Source organism: Ochlerotatus camptorhynchus, unplaced genomic scaffold (genome assembly GCF_037179485.1).
Source record: "Ochlerotatus camptorhynchus isolate MF236.1 unplaced genomic scaffold, CSIRO-AGI_Acam_v1.1 ptg000139l, whole genome shotgun sequence".
Classification (NCBI taxonomy): Eukaryota; Metazoa; Arthropoda; class Insecta; order Diptera; family Culicidae; genus Ochlerotatus; species Ochlerotatus camptorhynchus.
In genome coordinates, this window is record NW_027040629.1 from 662,641 (window position 1) to 685,045 (window position 22,405).

Below are 22,405 nucleotides of genomic sequence, written 5' to 3' on the forward strand. Positions count from 1 at the left end.
TAGCGCTATAGCATGTTATAACTCTGTAGTCTGAACGTACTATTAGCAAGGCATAAGGTTGAGCACCACTGTTCTGCATCAGCCACCGCCATCTGAGATATAAATGTAGCAACAACCGTTCCCAATCGCTGGAAATGACCAATGGTGGCACCGGTGGTTCAGTGGTAATCATGTCTGCCTCTCATCCCAGTAGGTTTGGGTTCATTCCCAGCCGAGGATGTTGGGATTTTTCGAGGTATTATTTTTAAAGGTCAAAATCAAGACTCATGGTGTTAAGTCGCCTCCCTTGCAGTGACGGACGGAACATAACTAGGGAAAAGTTATAATCAACATAAAGTTCATTCGATTCATGACAAGTAACCTTGTGTTAGTGATGGCGTTGTGTTATTGATTTCATTCATTCTACATTTTGACAACTAGCCAACGTATCAGCAAAACATAAGGAAGGGTCACAGCAGAAGAAGCAGAAGATCCCACATCAGAAACATTCCCTATCTTCTGCTCATTATTCCAACGAGAAGTTGAGTTTAGGTCAGTCAGTTCGAGAATTCTAATCGGAACTAACAGCTTCTAAGTTCCATCTATTTCACAAAATGGAGCTCTGATATAAACTTGTGCCACGATATTGTGAGTCATTATCAATCAGTGTTGGATGCATTCGTGGACTATCTGATACTTGTTCTTTGTTCTTGTGCCATTCTCAGTAAGTTTAGATTTTTCATCAACCACCGCTTCTGGAACGGAGAAGAAGTGCACCGTAAGGAGGTAGTGTTCATGCCATTCTTCCGCACAAGTAAGAGAATTATGAGCACCAGCTACCCAGATGCACCCCTCGGGATTCGACTTGTTTCTGCTTTATGCGGAAAAATCTGTCCTCGATGGCAGATCAATCGATTGCTCTGGTGAGTAATAGCTATTTTTTCAATAACGATAACATAATTATATAGCTAGCATTACTGATTGGGAAAGACGCAGTGCGATTTTTTTTTCATAGCTGATAACACAGCGGCTGTTAGAAAGCAAGCATATACGGACAAATGATGCTAGATGATTGCCTTGACATTGAACTGTTTGTCCAATACAACTCGGTCTGTAGTGTTATTTAATAAGAATTGATTTTGCTGATACATAAAACGTTCCGTAACTGGAAGGAGGGAATTTTTTGATAAATTTCACTCAATTATGTTTTTGCCGTTTTAAAGTTATTCATATACACAGTACCTATCCCCTGAAATAAACAGTATGGCCGAGTTATCAAATATTGATTTGATAATCCGAACGTCTAATCCATACTAAAAATTCAAAACAAAAAGTTCACAGCATAAATCTGAAAACTTTTATTTTGAATTTCTACGGTCTAACAAGATCCGTAAAATGTTCCCAAGAAGCCCAACAACTAACCGCAAATATCTTCAACTTATTCAAAATATCATCGACAGAATTTTTAATATTTACTAAATCTAATACATCGTCGGTCTCATGCAATACTGTCACTCAAAATATTTTCTTCAAAGGGAAGTTTGTTCTACGAACGTCACTTTGTTGCAAAATGTAGGCCTGAATTCTTGGTTTTGTAGCGACCAAATTTTCAATTAATTGAATTCAGGATGTCAGATAAGGTTATAACTATCGATTGAAATCAAATGCTAAGTATATTTAGCATTTTACTATGCCTGAACTGCTTCTTCTGAACAATTTTTATTTTGGAGTTTACATCACATTGCTGTCACACGATAGACCAGGGCCTCTAGTTGACACTAAACTCCTTAGAGCACGGCGACGACGAGGAACATTAGCATGCAGTATTTCGTATAATTTATAGTAAAAGAGGAGTACGTTGGCATCAACAGAGTCACTTTGAAGATAATTTTACTAATCTACCGACGAAAGTTATACATTAAGAGAGACGGAATCGTTGAGATCGAAACAGGGGTGGGATGTGGCTGTCAAATACGAACAATCGTCGCCTACCTCGTATAACTGGTTCCAAACGTAAACAAGTCATAAGAAACCTACATGGTTTGTTTACGTTTGGAACCAATTTCATATAAGAATGATCAGTCGGCTGATTTGACAGCACTTCCCGCTCCAGGATCGAAACCGATGATTTCGGATTGGGAATCAACTTGGTCGTGTATGCATTCATCGGTGTCTGCTTGTAGAACAAATGATACGTGATGAGTATCGATGTTCAACAGTGGAAGCGGAGGTTGTAAAATTTCAAAATCGTCCGGTGAATCCACAAACACCAAATCGAGCAGCCTAACATTGCAGTTTGTAATGGAGATCATTTGTAGCAGATCACAAGTGTCCATCGCTGTAAGTATGAGCTCATGTTCACTGGAGGAATTTGATGGCAGGTAGCCGTTAACGTCTTCGTAAAAGTTGCAATACAGATGAGGAAGATTTACAATGATCGAACAGCATTCGGTCGGAGGTAGATACCGAAGATGTATATGGATCAATGTGGAAGCTTCAAGCGTACGAAAACTTGTTTGAGTTTTCCAATGATATCGCAGACTAGTTTTACTCAGTGTGGCAACGACCTGAAAAAGCCTGCAAACCTAGAATTATCAGGGAATATCAAAAGACCTGAAAATCCTGCAATCAACAGGGAATTGTGCCATCAATCAGAGATTTTTTGTAAAGTAGGTTCAATGAAATGGTTGAATCTGCTCAAATATTTTTTTATTTGGTGACTGACTATATTTTTATGAAGTATTGAAAGCTACAAACTTTTTTGACGTAGGACGTCTTTCGGCAACATATTGGGGGTGCAATTAAAAAAAAAAACAAAATCAACCACGTCTTCCTTCGGAAGGGAAGTAAAGCCGTCGGTCCCGGCCCATGTGTCTTGAAAGCAGGTGCGGAAGCTGCCTCCCTGCACATTCGATTGCCGTCAATGGATGGCAATCGATGTCCGTCAGTGATTGACACTATATTGCGGAACAGAGACCAACTTTAAATAAAGGAATTAAGACCACGTTGCGAAAAGTGGTCAGGTGTTGACCACTTATTACTGTTAATAGCGGATGGATTTTAATTCTAAATAGAGTTCTCCAGATGCACAAAAGTGTGCGTGAGACCGCGCGCTACCTTTTTAAGTAGTTGTGATATCGCGATACCTTTTTGTTTCTTCTTCTTCTTCGTTTTTACGTATGGATGTTGGATTTTAGTGTTCGTGAGATTGCGCTTGGAGATCTCTATAAGCCAATCGATTGGACATTTCTCTACAAATGTGTGTGTGTGGTGTGGATAAAGTCTATCTCCCACTGACCGACAGTGCTTTTATGGAAGAAACCTGTCAGCACCTATTTGTTGATAAAACATGTTTAACCGATAGATGCAAACATATTTAGCCCTGCAGATGAAATGTGATAGCTGATTTCAAGAATGCCTGTTCATAAGCGATATCATTGGTATTCAGAACCATGTGAACTCCATCGGTGCTATTGTTTCCAATTTGGAATTCAATGACTATGCTCTGCAGCTCGGAGATTATAACCGGCCTTTGCTTCGGTGGAGTAAGTCGTACGATGGGTCTTTCCAGGTTGATCCTCAATCGGTTCTATCGGCTTCTAGTTCAACGCTTATCGACGGTTTCGCTTTACATGGCCTCACGCAGATCGATGGTGTATTGAATAGGAACGCTCGCTTTCGAGACCTTGTTCTGTCTAACGAAGCTGCAACTCTGGCATGCACCGTTTCGGAAGCCATAGAACCTCTGATCTTTCTTGATGCAGACCACCCTGCTTTAGACGTCCTGATGAACCTCCCAGCGCCAATCGTTTTTGAGGATTGTTCGGAAAATAATCGTACACTGGATTTCCGTCGAGCCGACTATGTTGCGATTAGTGCTGCTATTTCCGCTATCGATTGGCGACCATTAGAATTAGCTGGATGTGTTGACGATGCCGTTGAATATTTCAGTCAAATGATTTGGGATATCATGGCTAAATTTGTACCTATTGCCCGCCTCGCACCAAAGCCCCCGTGGTCTAACGGTCACTTGCGGCGACTGAAATGGTATAGGGCTAAATCGCTACGAAGATACTGCCAACATCGTTCGTACATTACGAAGTAGGAGTTCAACCGCACAAGTATCGACTAAAGGAAATGCAACAGACTCCTGTATCGATGATATGTCTTCCGTACGCAATCATCTCTTCGCAGAAATCCAAAGCGTGTCTGCTCGTTTGTAAACTCTAAATAGAACGAAGTCGGTTTGTCATTGTCAGTTCATCTCGGTGAGCAAACCGCTGAATCTGAACCAGAGAAATGCCGCCTTTTTGCTCAACATTTCATGAGTTCGTTCAATGAATCTTCAGCCTCACCAAATCAAGTCACGATTGCTATAAGCGATTCTTGAACAGATGCATTTAAGTTCCGTCCGTTTCACATCAGTGAACATACCGTCAATCTAGCTCTTCAAAGTTGGAAACTCTCGTTTGCTCGTATATGTGGGGGACGGGGGGTCCACAAGAAAGGTGATAAAAGGAAAGTCCAGAATTACAGCGGAATCACATCACTATGTTGCTGCTAGAAAGTATTCGAGATCATCATCAATGAGGCGCTCTTCAGCTCTCTTGTAAAAATTACATCTCCACGGCTCAGCATGGATTCTACCCAAAACGGTCAGTTTCAACCAATTTGACCGAATTCGTGTCGCTCTGCGTTCGGACTCTGGCGGACAAATCGACGCGGTTTACACAGATCTCAAGGCTGCATTTGACCGAGCAGACCTCAACATTCTTTTGAGCAAGCTTGAGAAACTCGGAGTGTCTGTATCCTTCATCTCGTGGCTCATATCTTACCTTACGAACGTTCGCTTTTCGTTAAGATTGGAGCTTCTTGTTCTGAAGTGTTCACGAACGTTTTCGGCGTTCCCCAAGGAAGTAATCTTCTGTTTTCGCTTTTCGTCAACGAGCTTTCGTGTCTTCTGCCACCTGGATGCCGGCTATTCTACGCTGACGATGTCAAAATGTATATGGTTATCAATTGCATCGCTGATTGTGGATCGTATGCAGAGTTGGTGCTTCCGTAATTTCTTGACGCTCAGCACCGTGATATCATTTCACGATTTCACCACAAACAAAACCCGATAATATTTGATTATTCCATTTCTGGGCAACCATTAGAGATGATTAGCCAGGTCAAAGATTTGGGAGCAACACTCGACATTTACCGCACTACCATGACATCCTGACTAAAGCTAACAGGCAGCTTGGCTTTATGTTCAAAATATCTGAAGACTTTCGCGATCCGCTGAGCCCGCGGGCGCTGTATTGTTCGTTAGTACGTTCAATCTTAGAGTATAGTGTGCTGTCGTCTGGTTCCCATACCAAGCATGCTGGATAGCCATATTTGAGAGTGTACAGAGAAAGTTTGTTCGCTACGCGCTTCGTCATCTGCCTTGGCGTGACACGGCTAACTTGCCGTCTTACGTGAATCGCTGTCGTCTGCTTGGAACGGACACCTTGGAACAAAGAAGAAGTAACGCTCAAGCTGTGTTTGCTGCTTAGATCAGCGAGATTGATTCCCCCGAATTACTTCGACGTATATGCATTGTTTGACTTTAATGTGCCGTTAACTGTTTTTATTAGAAGACTGTCCTGAATTAGAACGTGTTCTGTTTTTGATTTAATTATACTTTTTTAATTCATTAAAACAACCATGTGTCAGATGAATCATTGGAACAATAAACAAATACACGTAAACTTAGCTGAGCGTTCCAAAGCGTTAGTTAGAACAAACGGCACCTCATACCACGGAACAGGAAGGATTTGATTCTATATTCAGCTCATATCACTTTTCACTGCGACAAACACTAGGGACACGTGGGATTTGATAATTATAACTTTTTAATACCACTTCAGTAATTCAATTTATCTTTTTCTGGATGAAAAGTGTAATCATTTTAATTTTTGCAAGAGCGAAAACGACGCTGCAAAATAAAAAAAAACATCATTTTCGCAGCGCGGCCTACTTCGATCGATTATAAATTATTCTACAAATCTGCTAAAATGAACACTTTATCAACATTCAATTGGTCACTATCGAAAATTAAACAAATTTTCGACTGTTGCAATGGTGATCAAAATTATCACCGATTGCCTGCAAAACACGCTTTTCCTAACACAGTTCCGGAGAACTTTGAGATTTGGGCGTAATTGCTTTTGTAAACAAACAAACAAACAACTCTACTTGTTTGTGTTGTTAGTTTTTGAGATTGAGCTTAGATACGTGAGAAATTTGCAAATGACGTGTTTGTTTACAAAAGCATTTACGCCCTAATCTCGAAGTTCTACGAAGTTTTCAAAATCGAATTCAATTCGGTCTCGCCGAACGGTGCTTATTCGATCATCGTGTGTTGTGTTGTCCGGTCGGTCGTCATCATCATCAGCAGCAGCAGCAGCAGCAGCAGCGGCAACAGCAGCAGCAGCAGCAGTGCTTTCGGCGTGTGGCGTTGAACATTACACAATACACAAGCGTGGTGCAGTCCACATGAGCGTTCATTTATCGAAGAAAGAGGAAGATGCCGCACCGCTACTGATCAGATTCAGTAGCACTTTGTGAGTCGCTGTGAGTCATCTATGCCAAACGTGTCACCCTCGTTCCACACAATATACAGCTCGCCAGCCTCATCTGTGTTGAACAGCCTAATAGCTCAGCATTACTCAACCATCAAGATAAAACGGTTGTTTTCAGGACCACCATAAATATTTTCTGGACATTTGTCAAGTTCATTAATCGGATGTCAGTTCCCATAAGTTTAAATCTAACATACCATGTATGTTTAAGGCAACATAGGGGGTGCAATTTCTAAAACCAAAGTCCGTCGCGGCATTAAAGTAGTCTGATTTTGATCCAGAGATGATGGATTGTAATTCTTAATACAATCCATAGGAATTTTGTTCTACAAATCTGTTATAATGTAGACTTCATCGATTTTCAAAAGGTCACTATTGAAAATTTCACGAATGTGCAACTGTTGCTATGATAATTAAAATTATCACCGTTTTCCTGCGCAAAGCGCTTTCCCTAACATAGATTTCAATATCGAACTCAATCCGGTCTCGCCGAACGGTGTTTATTCAATCACCGCGTGTGGTGAGTGATGGTGTCTTCGTCATCATCAGCTGTAGCAGCAGTACTTTGGCGCGTGGCGTTGTACATTTTTCTCCAATACACAACGAAAGGCTCCCCGCAAGCAACTAGCGATCAAGGCTGCCCTCAAGATCCCTTGATTCACCGAAGAAGGAGGAAGATGCCGCACCGCTACTGTTCGGATTTAGTTGCTCGTCGTGAGCCAATGTAAGCCATCTATGCCAAGCGGCGATTTCGGTATCGCTGATGAAACCGAAAATGCCAGCACAAATGCGGCAAACGTCAAGCTACCACCGTTGGTGCACATCTAAACACGCTCATCGCTAGCTTCGCGTCCATGGGCATTAAAGCTGAGTTCAAACTCAGTAGAATCGGAACACCACACGAAAGCGAAATACGAGCTGCCCACATCATACCTGAAGAAGTCTAAGGCGGAATTCTTCACTCACGATATCCCAGGCGAGAAGCCCTTCAAAGTGGTCATCCGAGGTTTACCCGGCTTTGACCCGAAGTTAATCGAAACAGAAATCAAGGACCGCTACAAACTAGCCCCAATTGCCGTCTGTCGGATGACAAGGAGGGACGAGAACGACAGGAAGTATCCGGATTGCCTTTTCCTGGTGCATTTCCAGAAGGGAACGGTGACGTTCAATGCGTTGAAGGCTATCCGCTCCATCAATTCCATCATTGTTCGATAGGAGCCATACCGTGGCAGCCGTCACGACGTCACCCACTGTCAACGTTGCCTGAAAACGAAGAGTTCAAGCGGATCCGAAAGCAGGCGTCCACAAGAAACCAACCATGACGAAAGGAGGACAATACACCGGCATTCAAAGTGGAGGACTTCCCGCCTCTTCGTGCTACGCAACACGGTCAAGCAAATCCGCGGGTGCAATGCGGCCCTTGTCAAGAAACATTTGGTGCCTCTGCTGGACAAAGCTCCCCATTCCCCCTGGATTCTGGAGACAACCATGAGCACAAAACGTCAATCCCGATATCTTATCTGCGGATGACCTGATGAAGATTTTCGTCGACATGACCAGCACTCTTCGTCAGTGCCGCAGCAAGCCCGAACAGATCCAAGTGCTCGGTAAGTTCATCATCCAGTATAGCGCTAACTATCGTCACCTGGAATGCTTGCTCTGTAAGAGCAAAAGAGATTGAACTTGCCGACTTCCTCTGCAAGAACAGCATTGACGTGAGCCTTCTGACCGAGACCCATCTAAAGCCCAGCGACAGCTTCTGGTTGCCTGATCGCACCAGCTCCAGGGGGGTGGTGTTACGGTCATCGTCAAGAAAGGAATAAAATACCACACTCTGTCCCATATCCGCTCCTCTATCATCGAGGCCCTTGGTGTGGAGGTGGAGTCGTCGACTGGATACGTCCAGTTCATCGCCGTCTACTGCCCTCGTCAGTGTGCCGCCAGCAGTGGACTAGTGGCTAAATTCAAGAAGGACCTGTCCACCATCACCCGTACCGGTTCCCGCTTCGTAGTTGGAGGTGATCTAAATGCTCCCAATGAGGCCTGGTGGAACTACAGGCAGAACCAGAACGGTCGTCTGCTGTTCAACCACTCGCAGCATGGGCGGTACTCCGTTTGGTTTTCGAATGAGCCAACATTCATCTCACCGGCGAGCAACCCATCGACGCTAGACCTGTTCCTGACAAATACCGGTAGCCAGCCAACACCAGCCGGTAGCCTTGAACGAACTCAACTCCGACCACCAACCGGTGATGGTTGAACTGGGCTACAACGTGGCCCCTGCTCCAAGTCTGCACAAGGACTACCACCGCGTAAACTGGGCCCAGTTTGGACGCGTGGTAGACAGGCACATCATCGACAAACCGCCGCTTGACACCGTGGAGGACATCGACCGAGCGTTGGAGGGACTCCACCAAGCCATAACCATGGCTGACGAGGCGTGCGTCCAACGAGTTCCTGCGAGGGGTAAGTTTATTGCCATTGATTCTCACACCCAACTTTTGATTCGCCTGAGAAATGTTCGTAAACGCCAGTTTCAGAGGACTGTAGATCTGGGCAAAAAACGTGAAATGGCCGATCTGAACAGGCAGATTGCTTCCAGAATGAAATCACTCCGAAATTAAAGTTTCGGGCGTGTTTTCCAGAATCTGGATGACCGCACCAGACCATTCTGGAAGGTAACCAAGGTCGTCAAAACTAATCCCAAACCAGTTCCACCTCTAAGAGTCGAAAATGATGACGATCGGCTTTTAATCACCCCACAGGAGAAAGCATATGCGATCGGCGCGCATGTCGCTTCATCACCTAGATTTCTCCCCTTGTGTCGTGCCTCCGGCGGATATGATTACAGTACAACAGATTTGCTCAGCACTGAACTGCACCAAGAACATGAAGGCTCCCAGGTTTGACGGTATATTCAACTTGATCTTGGGAAGGCTCAGTATGAAAGTATAGTCTCTTCTAACCGCTATCTTCAACAGATGCTTGGAACTGCACTACTTTTCAAGCATCTTGAAAGTAGCAAAAATCATACTAATACGCAAACCCGGTAAGGATCCAACATTGTCTTCAAGCTACAGACCAATCAGCCTCCTTTCAGCGCTGAGCTAATTGTTTAAGAAACTCATTCCCAATCGTTTGCTCATGTTTGTCGAGGAAAACAACATTCTCCTACCGGAACAGTTCGGGTTCAGGAAGGGGCACTCCAACAATCACCAGCTGGTACGGGTGATGAATAACATCCGGAGTTACAAACCTGTATCCAAGTCCACAGCCATGGCCTTGTTAGACGTTGAAAAGGCGTTTGACAATGTTTGGCATGATGGACTTGTGTACAAGCTTTGTAACTTCAACTTTCCTTTACATCTGGTTAAAATCACCCGTAACTACCTCCAGCAAAGGTCATTTAAGGTATCGTTGAATGGTTGTCTTTCAGACACGTTTCTATCCCAGCAGGAGTCCCGCAAGGCAGTCTGTTGGGCCCGTTGCTTTACAGCATCTACACTTCCGACATTCCTCCCCTCGGAGACGGTTGCGTGTTTTTCCTGTTCGCAAATGATACCGCAATAGCCGTCAAAGGAAGGATGCCTCGCGAAATAACGAACAAACTTCAACGATGCCTTAACGCCTTTGCTGATTATGCAAACACGTGGAAAATTAGAATTAATGCCTTCAAAACACAAACAATCATGTTCCTCCATCGGCAATCGCCCAAACTAAAACCGGCTCCATCTTGTACTGTAATCATGGGTGGCACAAGGGTTGAGTGGTCTGCCGAAGTTACCTATCTCGGGATGTTGTTCGATGAAAATCTCCTTTTCCATTCGCATGTAGAGACAACCGTAGTCAAGTGTTCTGCCTTGGTTAGGTGTCTGTATCCGCTGATTTGCCGCAGATTCCGCCTCTCAAGGGTGAACAAACTGGCCGTCTACAAACAAATCGTAGCACCTGCGATCCTCTACGCAGCTCCGGTGTGGGAATCATGTGCACAGACCAGGCCAGTGACAAGGCCTATACCAACAGCAGCGTTTGACAGTAGGCAGCATGTCCCGGGCTCAAATAATTTATTTTGCTGTGCTGGGCCCGCTGTCACTGTATAGCATGTTGCCTACGCGCCTGCCACTGGGCTGGCACAGACTCACAGGAACAAAATCCAGGTCGTTCAGAATCAACCTGGTCTATACAAGGTGTGGAATTGTAGGCCTGAATGTATTGGTGCACTTCGTTTTTCACTCGGCTTTCATTCCGCTTCGCGCGATTCGTTTCTTTCGTTCACTCAATCACCCTTATAGTGACGTCATAGCGTTTATTTTGATCGGCGCTTCCATAGCAAAATTAATATAGATTATCGAATTTATGTATGTTACCAAAATGTATGCATGGTCTGCCACTAAATGTTGAGATAATTTATTAAATATTGAACAATCACACTGTATACCATAAAAAAAACAGCCGGTTTGTGAGTTTTTGCCTGTTTTCAAGTAAGGAGTTAATAAATCACCAGCTGATATTTCGCGGCGACTTTACAAAAAAATACAATCAAACAAAATCCTCATGCAAAAATAGCTAGGATTTGTTTTACTTCTTATTTCGCAAATTTCCTTTCGAGTGTTATGACGTCGTCATCGTCTCCCGCAAAGTTTTCATTTTTCCCTCTACCAATACACACCTCAGGGCTAGATCTCCACACCTTGTAAAGACCAGGTTGGTTCAGAATAGAGTGCTGAGGATGGTACTTGATCGTCCTTTCGACACTAGAATAACAAATTAACATGAAGAGGCAGGCATTGCCAAGCTAGATTCCAGAATTAACGAAATTAAGACTAAATTTACACAAAAATGTAATATCTCAGAACATGCTTTGATAAGCAACTTGTATATAGTAGATTAGGTGTATATAGTAGTTGTAAGTTAGTTGTAGTTGTAAATAGTAGTTATGAGTAGTTTCCTTTTTCCAATTTAAAACAAACCAATTCCACCAAGGTGGACATTCCCTAAAACAGGCCTGATAGGACTAGGAACTGTAAATAATAATTAAAATATCAAATGTACTAATGTTGAAAAGACGCATTTGTGTCACTTAAAAAAATCATACATGTAAACCACACAAACACAAGAAATAAAGATCATTTAAAGTAAAAACAAAAGTCATTCAACCAGTCAAAGAATCAAGTTGACAACCAGGTTGCAGGGTGTATGGGCTGCAAAATGCAAGCTTGTTGTGCGGTACTTGAAAGGAACAGCTCATTATTGGCTTCGACTGAGCAGGAACGGAAAAGAGGATGGGATTGTTGACAATTTCAACGTGGACTGGGCGAAAACAATCCTGTGTGTCGCTATCAACTGCGGAGGTGGAGTTGACAGTGCTTTCTAAAACGATTCAGGCGGTGTTATGGTTGAAGATTCTCCTGCACTTTACTCGTGATCAAACAGAAAAGAGTGAAGTTAGGTGCATTTAACCTCCCACGGAGGTAGCCGGCCTGTTGACTAAACCATTGTTGTCTTCATAATATGTGCTGTCGTAATTATCACGCGTCATAACAAATCAAACTGTCCCATTACAATACACCAATCTACTTCAGAGAGATGTACTGTTAATCTCTATTTGCCGGCTTCCTAATCTTCAGTTATCAACACTCTCGGTCTCGAGCAAGAGAGATCCAACAAACAGCATTTGCATTTCAACCAACACGTGCTAAGATCGTGCTGCCTGTAGTAATCTTGCTGCTTCATCCCATGTGCTCGGATGTCGCGTTATTTTGTTTGTTTAGAATGTTATCTTTTGAATAAACTGTGCAACGAGTGTGAATCGCATTACTAAGTCACGCATTTTCATCTTCTGCTTTCAGGTTCAAATGCTCGGTGCTCACGCTTACCTATCTTGCGTACATGTGCTACCACATGGCAAGGAAACCGATCTCCGTAGTTAAGTCCGTACTGCACAGAAATTGTTCCGGTGTGCAGATACCGCCGGAGTTCATCCACAATGGTGGTGAACCTCCGAACGATAGCACCTGGTGCGATTATGCACCATTCGATGGGGCTGATTCGGCAGCATTGCTGGGAACGCTGGATTCTTCGTTCCTGTTCAGCTACGCTATTGCCATGTTCTTTTCGGGATTCATTGCAGAACGAGTCTCTTTGCGATACTTTTTGACCTTTGGAATGTTGTTTTCTGGCATATTTTGTTATCTGTTTGGCGTTGCAAAAGTCTACGATATCCATTCAATGACGTACTTTGTATTCGTACAAGCAATGGCTGGAGTTTTCCAAACCACTGGTTGGCCTGGTGTCGTTACCATTGTGGGTCGTTGGTTTGGAAAGTCAAAGCGCGGGCTGATTTTCGGAATTTGGAATAGTCACACATCGATTGGGAATATCTTGGGCACTCTGATAGCTGGATACTATGTGGAAAAAGATTGGGCAATGTCTTTTGTGGTGCCCGGATTTGTGATGGGGGTGTTCGGATTTGTTATGTTCCTATTTTTGGTTGACCGACCGGAGATAGTGGACTGCCATGAAAAAGTCGGAGATCGAAGAGGAGGTTATAGGAGAATCGAAGATGGCAGGATCGGTGAATCTGGTGGTAATTCCGATGCGGAAGAATCAGTGGGAACCAACAGCGAGCAGGTATGGCGGATATAATTTGGCTTAAAGTAGCTGTTCAGTTTATGTTTTTTTTTGCATGCGTATATTTTCAAAAACAAAATAGGATAATCCATCACTAAGAAGCTTAAGAGGCAGCTTTTATTCTAATATTATTGTAAGTGCATGAATAATTATTTGGAGTTTATTATTTTAAATTTTATGTTTGGTACAATGGAACTATTTCGTATGTAGACAAAAACTGTGCTCAACTCGTTATTTTTTAGGATGTAAACGAACGCACACCAATAATAGGCAGTATTAATCGAGCTCCTGCAGAGGATGATGCTATTGGTTTCGGCGGAGCCCTACGGATTCCAGGGGTGGTAGAATTTTCGATGTGTCTGTTCTTCTCCAAATTAGTTAGCTATACTTTCCTTTTCTGGCTGCCGCTATACATTCAGTCGTCAAGTAAGCTTTAGCTTCATCACTGTTTTGTTTTGATTGGTTTATATAAATCTTTATTTTTAGCAACTTTGGGGGCCCAGTTGAGTGCAGATTTATCGACGCTGTTCGATATCGGGGGTATTGTTGGTGCCATCGCAGCAGGTCTTATCTCTGACTACTCTGGGATGTCTGCTTCCACATGCACTGGCATGCTAGCCTTGGCCGCACCGGCTGTAAGTTATCCTCGTCATTATTATGTCCGTCCCTGATAGATATTCATTAACATAACATTAAATTTCAGTTACTCCTTTATCAACAATTGGGCACTGTGTCTTTGTCGTTCAATATCTGTCTACTCTTTATAACTGGAGTGCTGGTTAATGGACCATATGCTCTTATTACTACTTCCGTTAGTGCTGAACTTGGTAAATGTTACTAATCTATGTCTACTCGTACTTGTATCTAATATTTCTTACATTGTAGGTCAACACAGTTCTTTGAACGGAAATTCCAAGGCACTTGCTACGGTCACAGCTATTATCGACGGAACAGGTTCAATCGGTAGGAATTGGTTTATTTTGCACTAATGCCATGTATTTATAAACAATTTTCTCTCCCAACAGGAGCTGCTGTAGGTCCACTAATTGCCGGTTTGATTTCATCTTCCGGGTGGGAGAACGTCTTCTACATGTTGATTGCCTCGGACATTTTGGCGCTGCTATTGTTGTTACGACTTGTGGCGAAGGAATTATCACGACGTTCCAGGCGACGCAATGTCCGGATAGAATGACGAAATGTAGGTGAATGTTAAATGGTTAGCAAAGAAGGCTGTTTGGAGAATTTCAAATAATGACTACCTAGATAATACCAACTGATTTTTATGCATCATGAAGTCGATATATTAAATCATTTTTTTCCTTTTATGGGGAATGCTTTGAGATGCGGATTAGTTACTGTTGATGAACTTGAAAGAACCTTCAGATAGGCTCGTGTGAACTCGCTGTGCTGAAATTCTAGCAAAGACGTAATAATTTTCGAACCAATTTTAACTGTCAAAGTCGAACCAGTTTTTACTGTTATTTTAAGAAGGAAATGCAGGTATTGAAATCTGAGTGAAAAGTCAACTGTTAATTTTGACTGAATGATTATGAAACAAATAGGGGAATGACGGCTTCGGCATGACATACTATTTTCGGCAACCCAAATTGAAACGCTAATTTCACTGGATTTTCTTATGGAAACACTTCGCTGAATGCATTGAAACGATTCTGTAGGCTTTCATCTTTAATTTGATTATATTTTTACCACTGACAAAAATCAATCTAGCAGAGTTTTCTTGAAATGAAACACACGCACTACAAAATGCAGCTGATTTCGAGTTGCCGATGAAAGCACTGCTGTTTAACACGCAGCTTAAATAGAAAGGTTGCCGAATAAAAAGATGTTGCCTACAATAGTCGCTCTCACTAGAGAAGATTGGAGCTTTGTAAAAGCGTTTCAAAACAGTTATTGATAATTCCTTCGACTGAAATTGATATAGCAGCTGGCAGCAAAAGATTGTAAACAAACCAATACTGCATATGTGTGCGTTCTTTAGAGAAAAAGGCAATAGAAAGATGGTCGCTGCTTAGGTTGCCGAGAATACGTAAATTCCCCTATGTATTGTCTGTTTTTTGTTATGTCGTTCTTATGAATTAATCATTTTGTTCGACCATTTTCCACAGAGATGGCACTGTTCCGCTGGTAGGAAGTGATAAAAATCCTCGTATAGAAATTGAGAGAAGTGGGAATAATTCGCTTTAGGTACATATTCAGGTAAAAAAAGTGAACGACAACCTAAAGAAATTAATCATGGACTTTGTCGTTCAGTTTTTTTCCCGGAAATTATTGTTATACAAGCTACAATTAAATAAAAATGTTTTTTCCCCATACAGTTTTACCTGATTTACTACCAGCTCCCAGAGAGCCAAAAAATTCAAATTTGAGAAAGAAAATTTGCTCATACGATCTCAATCTCTCAACATGCCGTGTATTTTGTTGACACTTGATTTGTGATTTCTCTTTCACAGATTACAAAATAGACAACGTATTTGCTTTAACATTTTAAGTCCCTCCTTTTTTACATAATCTGCGCAAAAGATACTTATAGCCCATACATAAAATTCAGCGCGAAATTCTGTGAGGGGTGAGCTATTTTGTGTGCGGAATGTGTAAAAAAGGAGGGACTTCGAATAATAATCTAAATGAATATATAGAGGTACCAGACATGTTTTGCACTGCAAAGTCCTCTGTGAAAAATTATGGGAAAATAGATTGTGTCTAGTTTCCGATAGATATCACCGCAAACAACAGCTGTGACATCTGATGGAACATGAATGCAGAAGCTTGACGAAATGTTTAATTATCTAATCAGAACACACAAATTTTTCAACTGGGAAAATCACATCATGACCGAATTGCTATAGGCCTTTTTAATGCACCACCAACGTAGAGGGCACCATGCGAGTTCGAGGGAAACTGTAGGGAATGCATCCAGAAAGGCTTTCTAAAATGTGGGAATGAAGGTACTTGATACAACTTATTAGAAACTTCTGGCAACCAAGGTTGCAAATACTCATTTCAGCTAAAACAATGTTTTTTTTTTCAAATTTGAAATAATTAGATGCTATGATCATATTTTGACATATTAAACCTAGCCGGCGCCGGTGGTGTAGTGGTAAGCGTGACTGCTTTCTAACACCCCGATGGGTCTGGGTTCAATCCCAGCCGAGGTCGGTGGGATTTTTCTGAGGCATAAAAATCTCTGGTCACGTCTTCCTTCGGAAGGGAAGTAAAGCCATTGGCCTCGGCCCATGTGTGTTGAATGGGTGTGATATCCTACGCAGGTGTGGAAGCTGCCTTCCTGCACATTCGATTGCCGTCAATCGCTGATTGTGACTCATAGAAAGCACAATTTTCAGGTTTTACGTTTCAAACGCATACTTTGTAACCTCTTCTTGTAAGTTACGAGTGAAACATGTCAAATGTCATCATACCATCTTTTGGTTGCTTATTCCGAAAAGCATTATTTTAGCTGAAATGAGTATTTGCAATCCTGCTGGCAACATTGCTTTTGAGGAGAGTTGTGAATGGAGAGAATCGTTATTGAAATATCAAGTCATTTATTGGTCTATTCTTGGTTCGTACGGATGGTTATTTTCGAAGCATCCAGAAAGGCATTCCAAAATGCGTCGTCGAATCACGACAGAAACGTCAAACAAACCGTTTCTTTACATCAGAAGAAGGATTTTTCACAACGTAAATTAAAGCATTTTTCGTTGAACATCTTGCCAATTTCCATCAGTAATCGTCTTGTTTTACGATGTTCCACACATCTGCACTGATTTGCATCTAAACTATTCGCACACAAGAAATCCGAAAGATCAAAACCACTAAGGCACTGGAATTTTGCATTTTTCCAACAAAAATATTCATAAACACTAGCAGAATCCTCGCAAAAATGAATCAATTTATCAGGAAAAGTGAAAAAGTGTTCCGCTTCCAATGCCTCACGGCAAAAATGTCTGCTCACAACACTCTTTTTGACGTTCTCATATTTACCACCATCCCACTGCGTCCTAGCAAGATGTACGGTCGACTTGTTTCGCGCTCCGTTGTTTTGGAAGTTTTTTCGGTATTCGCTTGATATAATTTATCAGTTTTTTTCTCACTAAGTGACTCCTGGCATAGTTCCCGGTAAATTGATTGAAAAGTGAGTTTTTTTTAGTAGAAAGTGTCATTTTCGGAAAGATTAATCCGTGCTATTGGAAATTCGCAAACAAATTTGGACATCATCGTTGCGTGGTCACGCATACGCGCTTACGCATACCCGCTCACGTATCATCATCATCGAGTGTGAGCACCCGTTTCTACATCTTCATCGTTCATCAATCATCGTGCGCCTGTGTGCGCTGAGTGCCGCGCCTCGATCAAGTGCACCATAGCGAAGGTCATCCACGCTGCGCGTCGCTTCCCAGTCATCTGTGTAAACGCCTACACATATAACGCTCGGTGGTAGTAGTATAGGATTATCAGATAAGTTTTTGTTTTTTCCTTGTTTCTTTTACTCCCCCATTAGTCAAATTTTCATTTTGTATTTCTGTGTTGTAGTGTTTTCTGTGTATTGTGTCTGTGCGTTCAGTGGGAGAGCGTTTTGCGCTCCCACTAGTTGAACAAAATGGATGTTTTGTCAGAAGACGACATGGATGACCATTCATCTCAGAAGAATGATGATGTCATCCCTGGTTCGTCGTCTCAGTCTGTCGATGGGCAGGCTGAGAAAAGCACCAGATTGCGGGCCTACCCGAATGACTCGACTGGCCCATGGGTTGTCTATTTTCAGCCCAAAAACAAACCCTTGAATGTTGTTCAGATATCTGATGATCTGACAAAGCGATTCTCTGCCGTGACCGAAATAACGAAGGTTAGGCACAACAAACTTCGTGTGACCGTCGCTAACCTGAAACAGGCCAATGAAATTGCTGTTTCCCAATTTTTCACACTGGAATATAGGGTGTACATTCCAGCCTCTGATGTGGAGATCGAAGGCGTGGTCACTGAGGCGAGTCTGAACCCCGAGATACTGGAGAAGCAAGCGGTTGGCCGATTCAAGAACCCCTTGCTTCCTCCGGTAAAGATACTGGCCGTTCATAGAATGAAGTCAGTATCGCTCAGCGAGGGTAAAAAGAGTTTTACCCCCACAGACTCGTTTCGGGTGACCTTTTCTGGATCTGCCCTTCCTCAATACATCGAGCTGGGAAAACTTCGTCTTCCTGTGCGGTTGTTTGTACCTCGGGTCATGAACTGCCAGCATTGTAAGCGGTTGGGACATACGGCCTCCCACTGCGGCAACAAGGCACGCTGCTCCAAATGCGGGGAGAAGCATGAGGATGGCGCCTGCGCAGCTACTGCACCAAAATGCGTGTACTGCAACGGAACTCCTCCTCATGCTCTCTCGTCGTGCCCGGCGTACAAACAGCTCGGGGACAAAATGAAACGCTCCCTTAAGGAACGTTCCAGGCGGTCTTTTGCAAAAATGCTTAAGACAGCCACGCCATCGACCAATGACAAAAATCCCTTTTCTCTTTTGTCAGATGACGAGACTGACTCTGACTTGGCTGAGGAGGGAACTTCTTTCTGTTTTCCGGAAGGTTCTGCACGGAAACGAAAGCGCATCCGTTCGCGGATTGTTGCAAATAAAGAACCCCAAATCAGCTTGCCTAAATCAAGGAGTGGTGGAAAAAAGGAGACTTCTACTCCTCCTGGATTCCGCAGAACTGACTATACCCAGGATTTTCCACCACTTCCGGGGACATCCAAAACCCCTGATGCCCCAATTTTAAGAACAGAAACCCCTTCTTCATCTGGGTTGTTCTCATTTGATGACATTGTGGACGGTATTCTCAAATACCTCAACATTTCTGATCCTCTGAAAAGCATTGTCCTCACATTGCTTCCCACTGTGAAATCCTTCTTGAAGCAATTGACTTCAAAATGGCCCCTTCTTGCAGCTATCATCTCCTTCGATGGATAATTTTCCAAACGAGGTCGGGGATTTGATCACTGTTCTACAGTGGAATTGTCGAAGTCTTATTCCGAAATTAGATTCGTTCAAGTATTTAGTCCATAACAATAATTGCGATGCATTTGCCCTCTGTGAAACATGGCTCTCTTCAGAAATTGATCTCCCTTTTTACGATTTTAACATTATTCGATTGGATCGTGAGGATTCACGTGGAGGAGGGGTACTTTTGGGGATCAAAAAGTGCCATTCCTTCTATAGAGTGAATCTTCCCGAATTCCCTGGTATTGAAGTTGTCGCCTGTCAGGCTACCATTAAAGGTAAGAGCCTTTGTATTGCTTCTGTATATATTGCTCCTAGAGTCTCTGTTAATCGCAAACAACTTTTCGACATATGTGCGGTACTTCCCGCTCCATGGTTGATCATGGGAGATTTTAACTCCCACGGTACAGGCTGGGGGGAGCTGTACGATGATAACCGTTCTACTTTGATTTATGATCTCTGCGACAACTTCAACATGACAATCCTTAACAATGGAGAAGTAACACGTTTGGCTGGTCCATCCTCGAATGGTAGCAGATTAGACCTCACCTTATGCTCCAATTCACTATCGTTGGATTGCACTTGGCATGTAATCCAGGATCCACACGGTAGTGATCATCTGCCGATCAAAATTTCGATTGCCAGTGGGTTCAACTCGTCAGAATCCGTTAACGTCGCGTATGATCTAACCCGTAACATTGATTGGACTAAGTTCCAATCCGCGATAGACGATACAGTATCGTCAGTGGAAGAGCTTCCGCCGTTGGAGGAATATAATTTCCTCTCTAATCTCATCGTCGACAGCGCACTTCAAGCTCAAACACGACCGGTGCCGCGATCGTCTATTCGTAAGAAAACACCATCGCTCTGGTGGGATCAACAATGCACGGAGGTTTACCGTAAAAAGTCCGACGCGTTTAAACTTTTTCGGAAACGCGGAACACGCGAGCATTTCGACGCATACACATCTCTTGAACGCGAACTCAAGAGCCTCATCAAGGCCAAAAAACGGGGTTACTGGCGGCAGTTTGTAGACGGATTGTCGCGCGAAACCTCTATGAATACGCTTTGGAGTACGGCGCGAAGAATGCGTAACCGGTCTACTAACAACGAAAACGAGGAATGCTCGGATCAATGGATTCTTAAATTCGCGCGAAAAGTGTGTCCGGATTCCGTGCCGTCGCAGTTGATTCCTCGCGAAACCGCGAATTCGGTAGACGAAATCAGTCAGCCTTTTTCAATGGTCGAACTTTCACTCGCTCTCCTTTCGTGTGGCAATTCTGCCCCGGGATCTGATAGAATCAAGTTCAACTTGCTGAAAAACCTCCCAGACGTCGCTAAGAGGCGCATGTTGAACTTGTACAATCAGTTCTTGGAGCTCAATATTGTTCCCGACGATTGGAGACGAGTGAGGGTGATAGCCTTTAAAAAGCCTGATAAACCCGCGTCGGATCACAATTCGTATCGGCCCATCGCGATGCTGTCGTGTATTCGGAAATTGATGGAGAAAATGATCCTTTTTCGCCTCGACAAATGGGTTGAGACGAACCACCTTCTTTCAGATACTCAATTTGGTTTCCGTAGGGGTAAGGGAACGAACGACTGTCTCGCGTTGCTTTCCTCGGAAATTCAGTTGGCTTTTGCTAAGAAAGAGCAAATGGCTTCTGTGTTCTTGGATATCAAGGGGGCTTTTGATTCAGTATCCGTTGAAGTTCTTTCAGAGAAACTGCACGCTTGTGGATTGTCTCCATTAATGAATAATTTTTTGTACAATTTGCTGTCAGAAAAACATATGAGCTTTTCTCATGGAAACTCTACAGCTTTTCGATTTAGCTACATGGGTCTCCCCCAAGGCTCATGTTTAAGCCCCCTTTTGTACAATTTCTACGTTAGAGAAATTGACAATTGTCTTAGTGACAATTGCACGTTGAGACAACTTGCAGATGATGGCGTAGTGTCTATCACAGGGCCAAAAGAGGTTGACCTGCAAGGACCCTTACAGGATACCTTGGACAATTTGTCTACTTGGGCTATTCAGCTAGGTATCGAATTCTCCACGGAGAAAACTGAGTTGGTCGTTTTTTCTAAGAAGCATAGCCCAGCACAACCGAAGCTTCAACTTTTGGGTAAACCGATCACTCATTCCATGTCTTTTAAATATCTCGGGGTCTGGTTCGATTCCAAATGCACCTGGAGATCCCACATTGAGTATCTGAGAAGAAAATGCCAACTAAGGATCAATTTCCTTCGATCAATTACCGGAACGTGGTGGGAAGCCCATCCACAAGATCTTCTGACGTTGTACCGGACAACGATTTTATCGGTTTTAGAGTACGGCAGTTTTTGCTTCCAGTCGGCAGCTAAAACGCACATCATCAAGCTGGAACGGATCCAGTATCGTTGTCTTCGTATCGCGTTAGGATGCATGCACTCGACTCATACTATGAGTCTCGAAGTGCTGGCGGGCATGTTGCCACTATCCGTCCGTTTTTCAGAGTTATCTCTGAGGCTCCTCACCCGTTGCGAAGTAATGAACCCACTGGTGATTGCAAATTTTGAGAAGCTTCTGGAGCTAAATCCTCAAACATGTTTTATGACTTTGTACTACCTATATTTAACACAGGATGTCAGCCCTTCAAGAAATATTCCCAATCGTGTAGTCTTCTCCGATTTCGGCAATTCAGTGAATTTTGATTTATCTATGACGCAGGAAATCCGCGGAATTCCAGAGCATCATCGTCCTATGATTGCTCCGTCATTATACGCTGCAAAGTTTGGCCAAGTTGATTCCGCAAGATCGTTCTTCACAGATGGATCTCTAATAGAGGAGTCCGCTGGTTTTGGTGTATGTAATGAATTTCATAGCGCCTCTCTTAAACTTGAAGCTCCTTGTTCTGTGTATGTGGCTGAACTGGCAGCAATTCACTACACTTTGGAAACTATTGCTTCACTTCTTCCAGACCACTACTTTATTTTTACGGATAGTCTCAGTTCTGTCGAGGCTATCCGTTCCATTAGGCCGGTAAAGCACTTCTCGTATTTTCTCTTGAAAATACGAGAACTGCTTAGTGCTTTATCCGTGCGCTCTTTCATCATCACCTTCGCGTGGGTCCCTTCGCATTGCTCAATTTTGGGCAATGAGAAGGCGGATTCACTTGCGAAGGTGGGCGCTATGGAAGGC

The 22,405-nt window shown here is 43.1% G+C and overlaps 1 protein-coding gene across 2 annotated transcripts; it reads left to right on the top strand.

Annotated features, from left to right (window-relative positions):
* Positions 1 to 445: 445 nt before the first annotated feature.
* On the top strand, positions 446 to 14,560 carry MFS16 (major facilitator superfamily transporter 16). Of its 2 annotated transcripts, XM_065221160.1 has the most exons (9): positions 446 to 627; positions 705 to 902; positions 12,440 to 13,220; positions 13,303 to 13,353; positions 13,463 to 13,646; positions 13,707 to 13,855; positions 13,924 to 14,047; positions 14,106 to 14,183; positions 14,246 to 14,560. In XM_065221160.1, exons 2-9 carry the CDS (start codon positions 775 to 777, stop codon positions 14,410 to 14,412), a joined length of 1,662 nt encoding a protein of 553 aa, XP_065077232.1. In that variant the 5' UTR covers positions 446 to 627; positions 705 to 774; the 3' UTR covers positions 14,413 to 14,560. The 2 variants fall into 2 exon arrangements, with proteins under 2 accessions (XP_065077232.1, XP_065077233.1); XM_065221161.1 differs by lacking the exon at positions 13,303 to 13,353 and having other exon boundaries at positions 447 to 627.
* Positions 14,561 to 22,405: the final 7,845 nt, after the last annotated feature.

What these genes read in the sequence shown, in the direction of transcription:
- MFS16 (XM_065221160.1), top strand. Translation starts at nt 775, where the DNA reads ATGCCATTCTTCCGCACAAGTAAGAGAATTATGAGCACCAGCTACCCA. An exon ending in TGGGAACCAACAGCGAGCAG is followed by an intron (nt 13,221 to 13,302) that starts GTATGGCGGATA and finishes AAAACAAAATAG; the next exon opens with GATAATCCATCACTAAGAAG. An exon ending in GCTTTTATTCTAATATTATT is followed by an intron (nt 13,354 to 13,462) that starts GTAAGTGCATGA and finishes GTTATTTTTTAG; the next exon opens with GATGTAAACGAACGCACACC.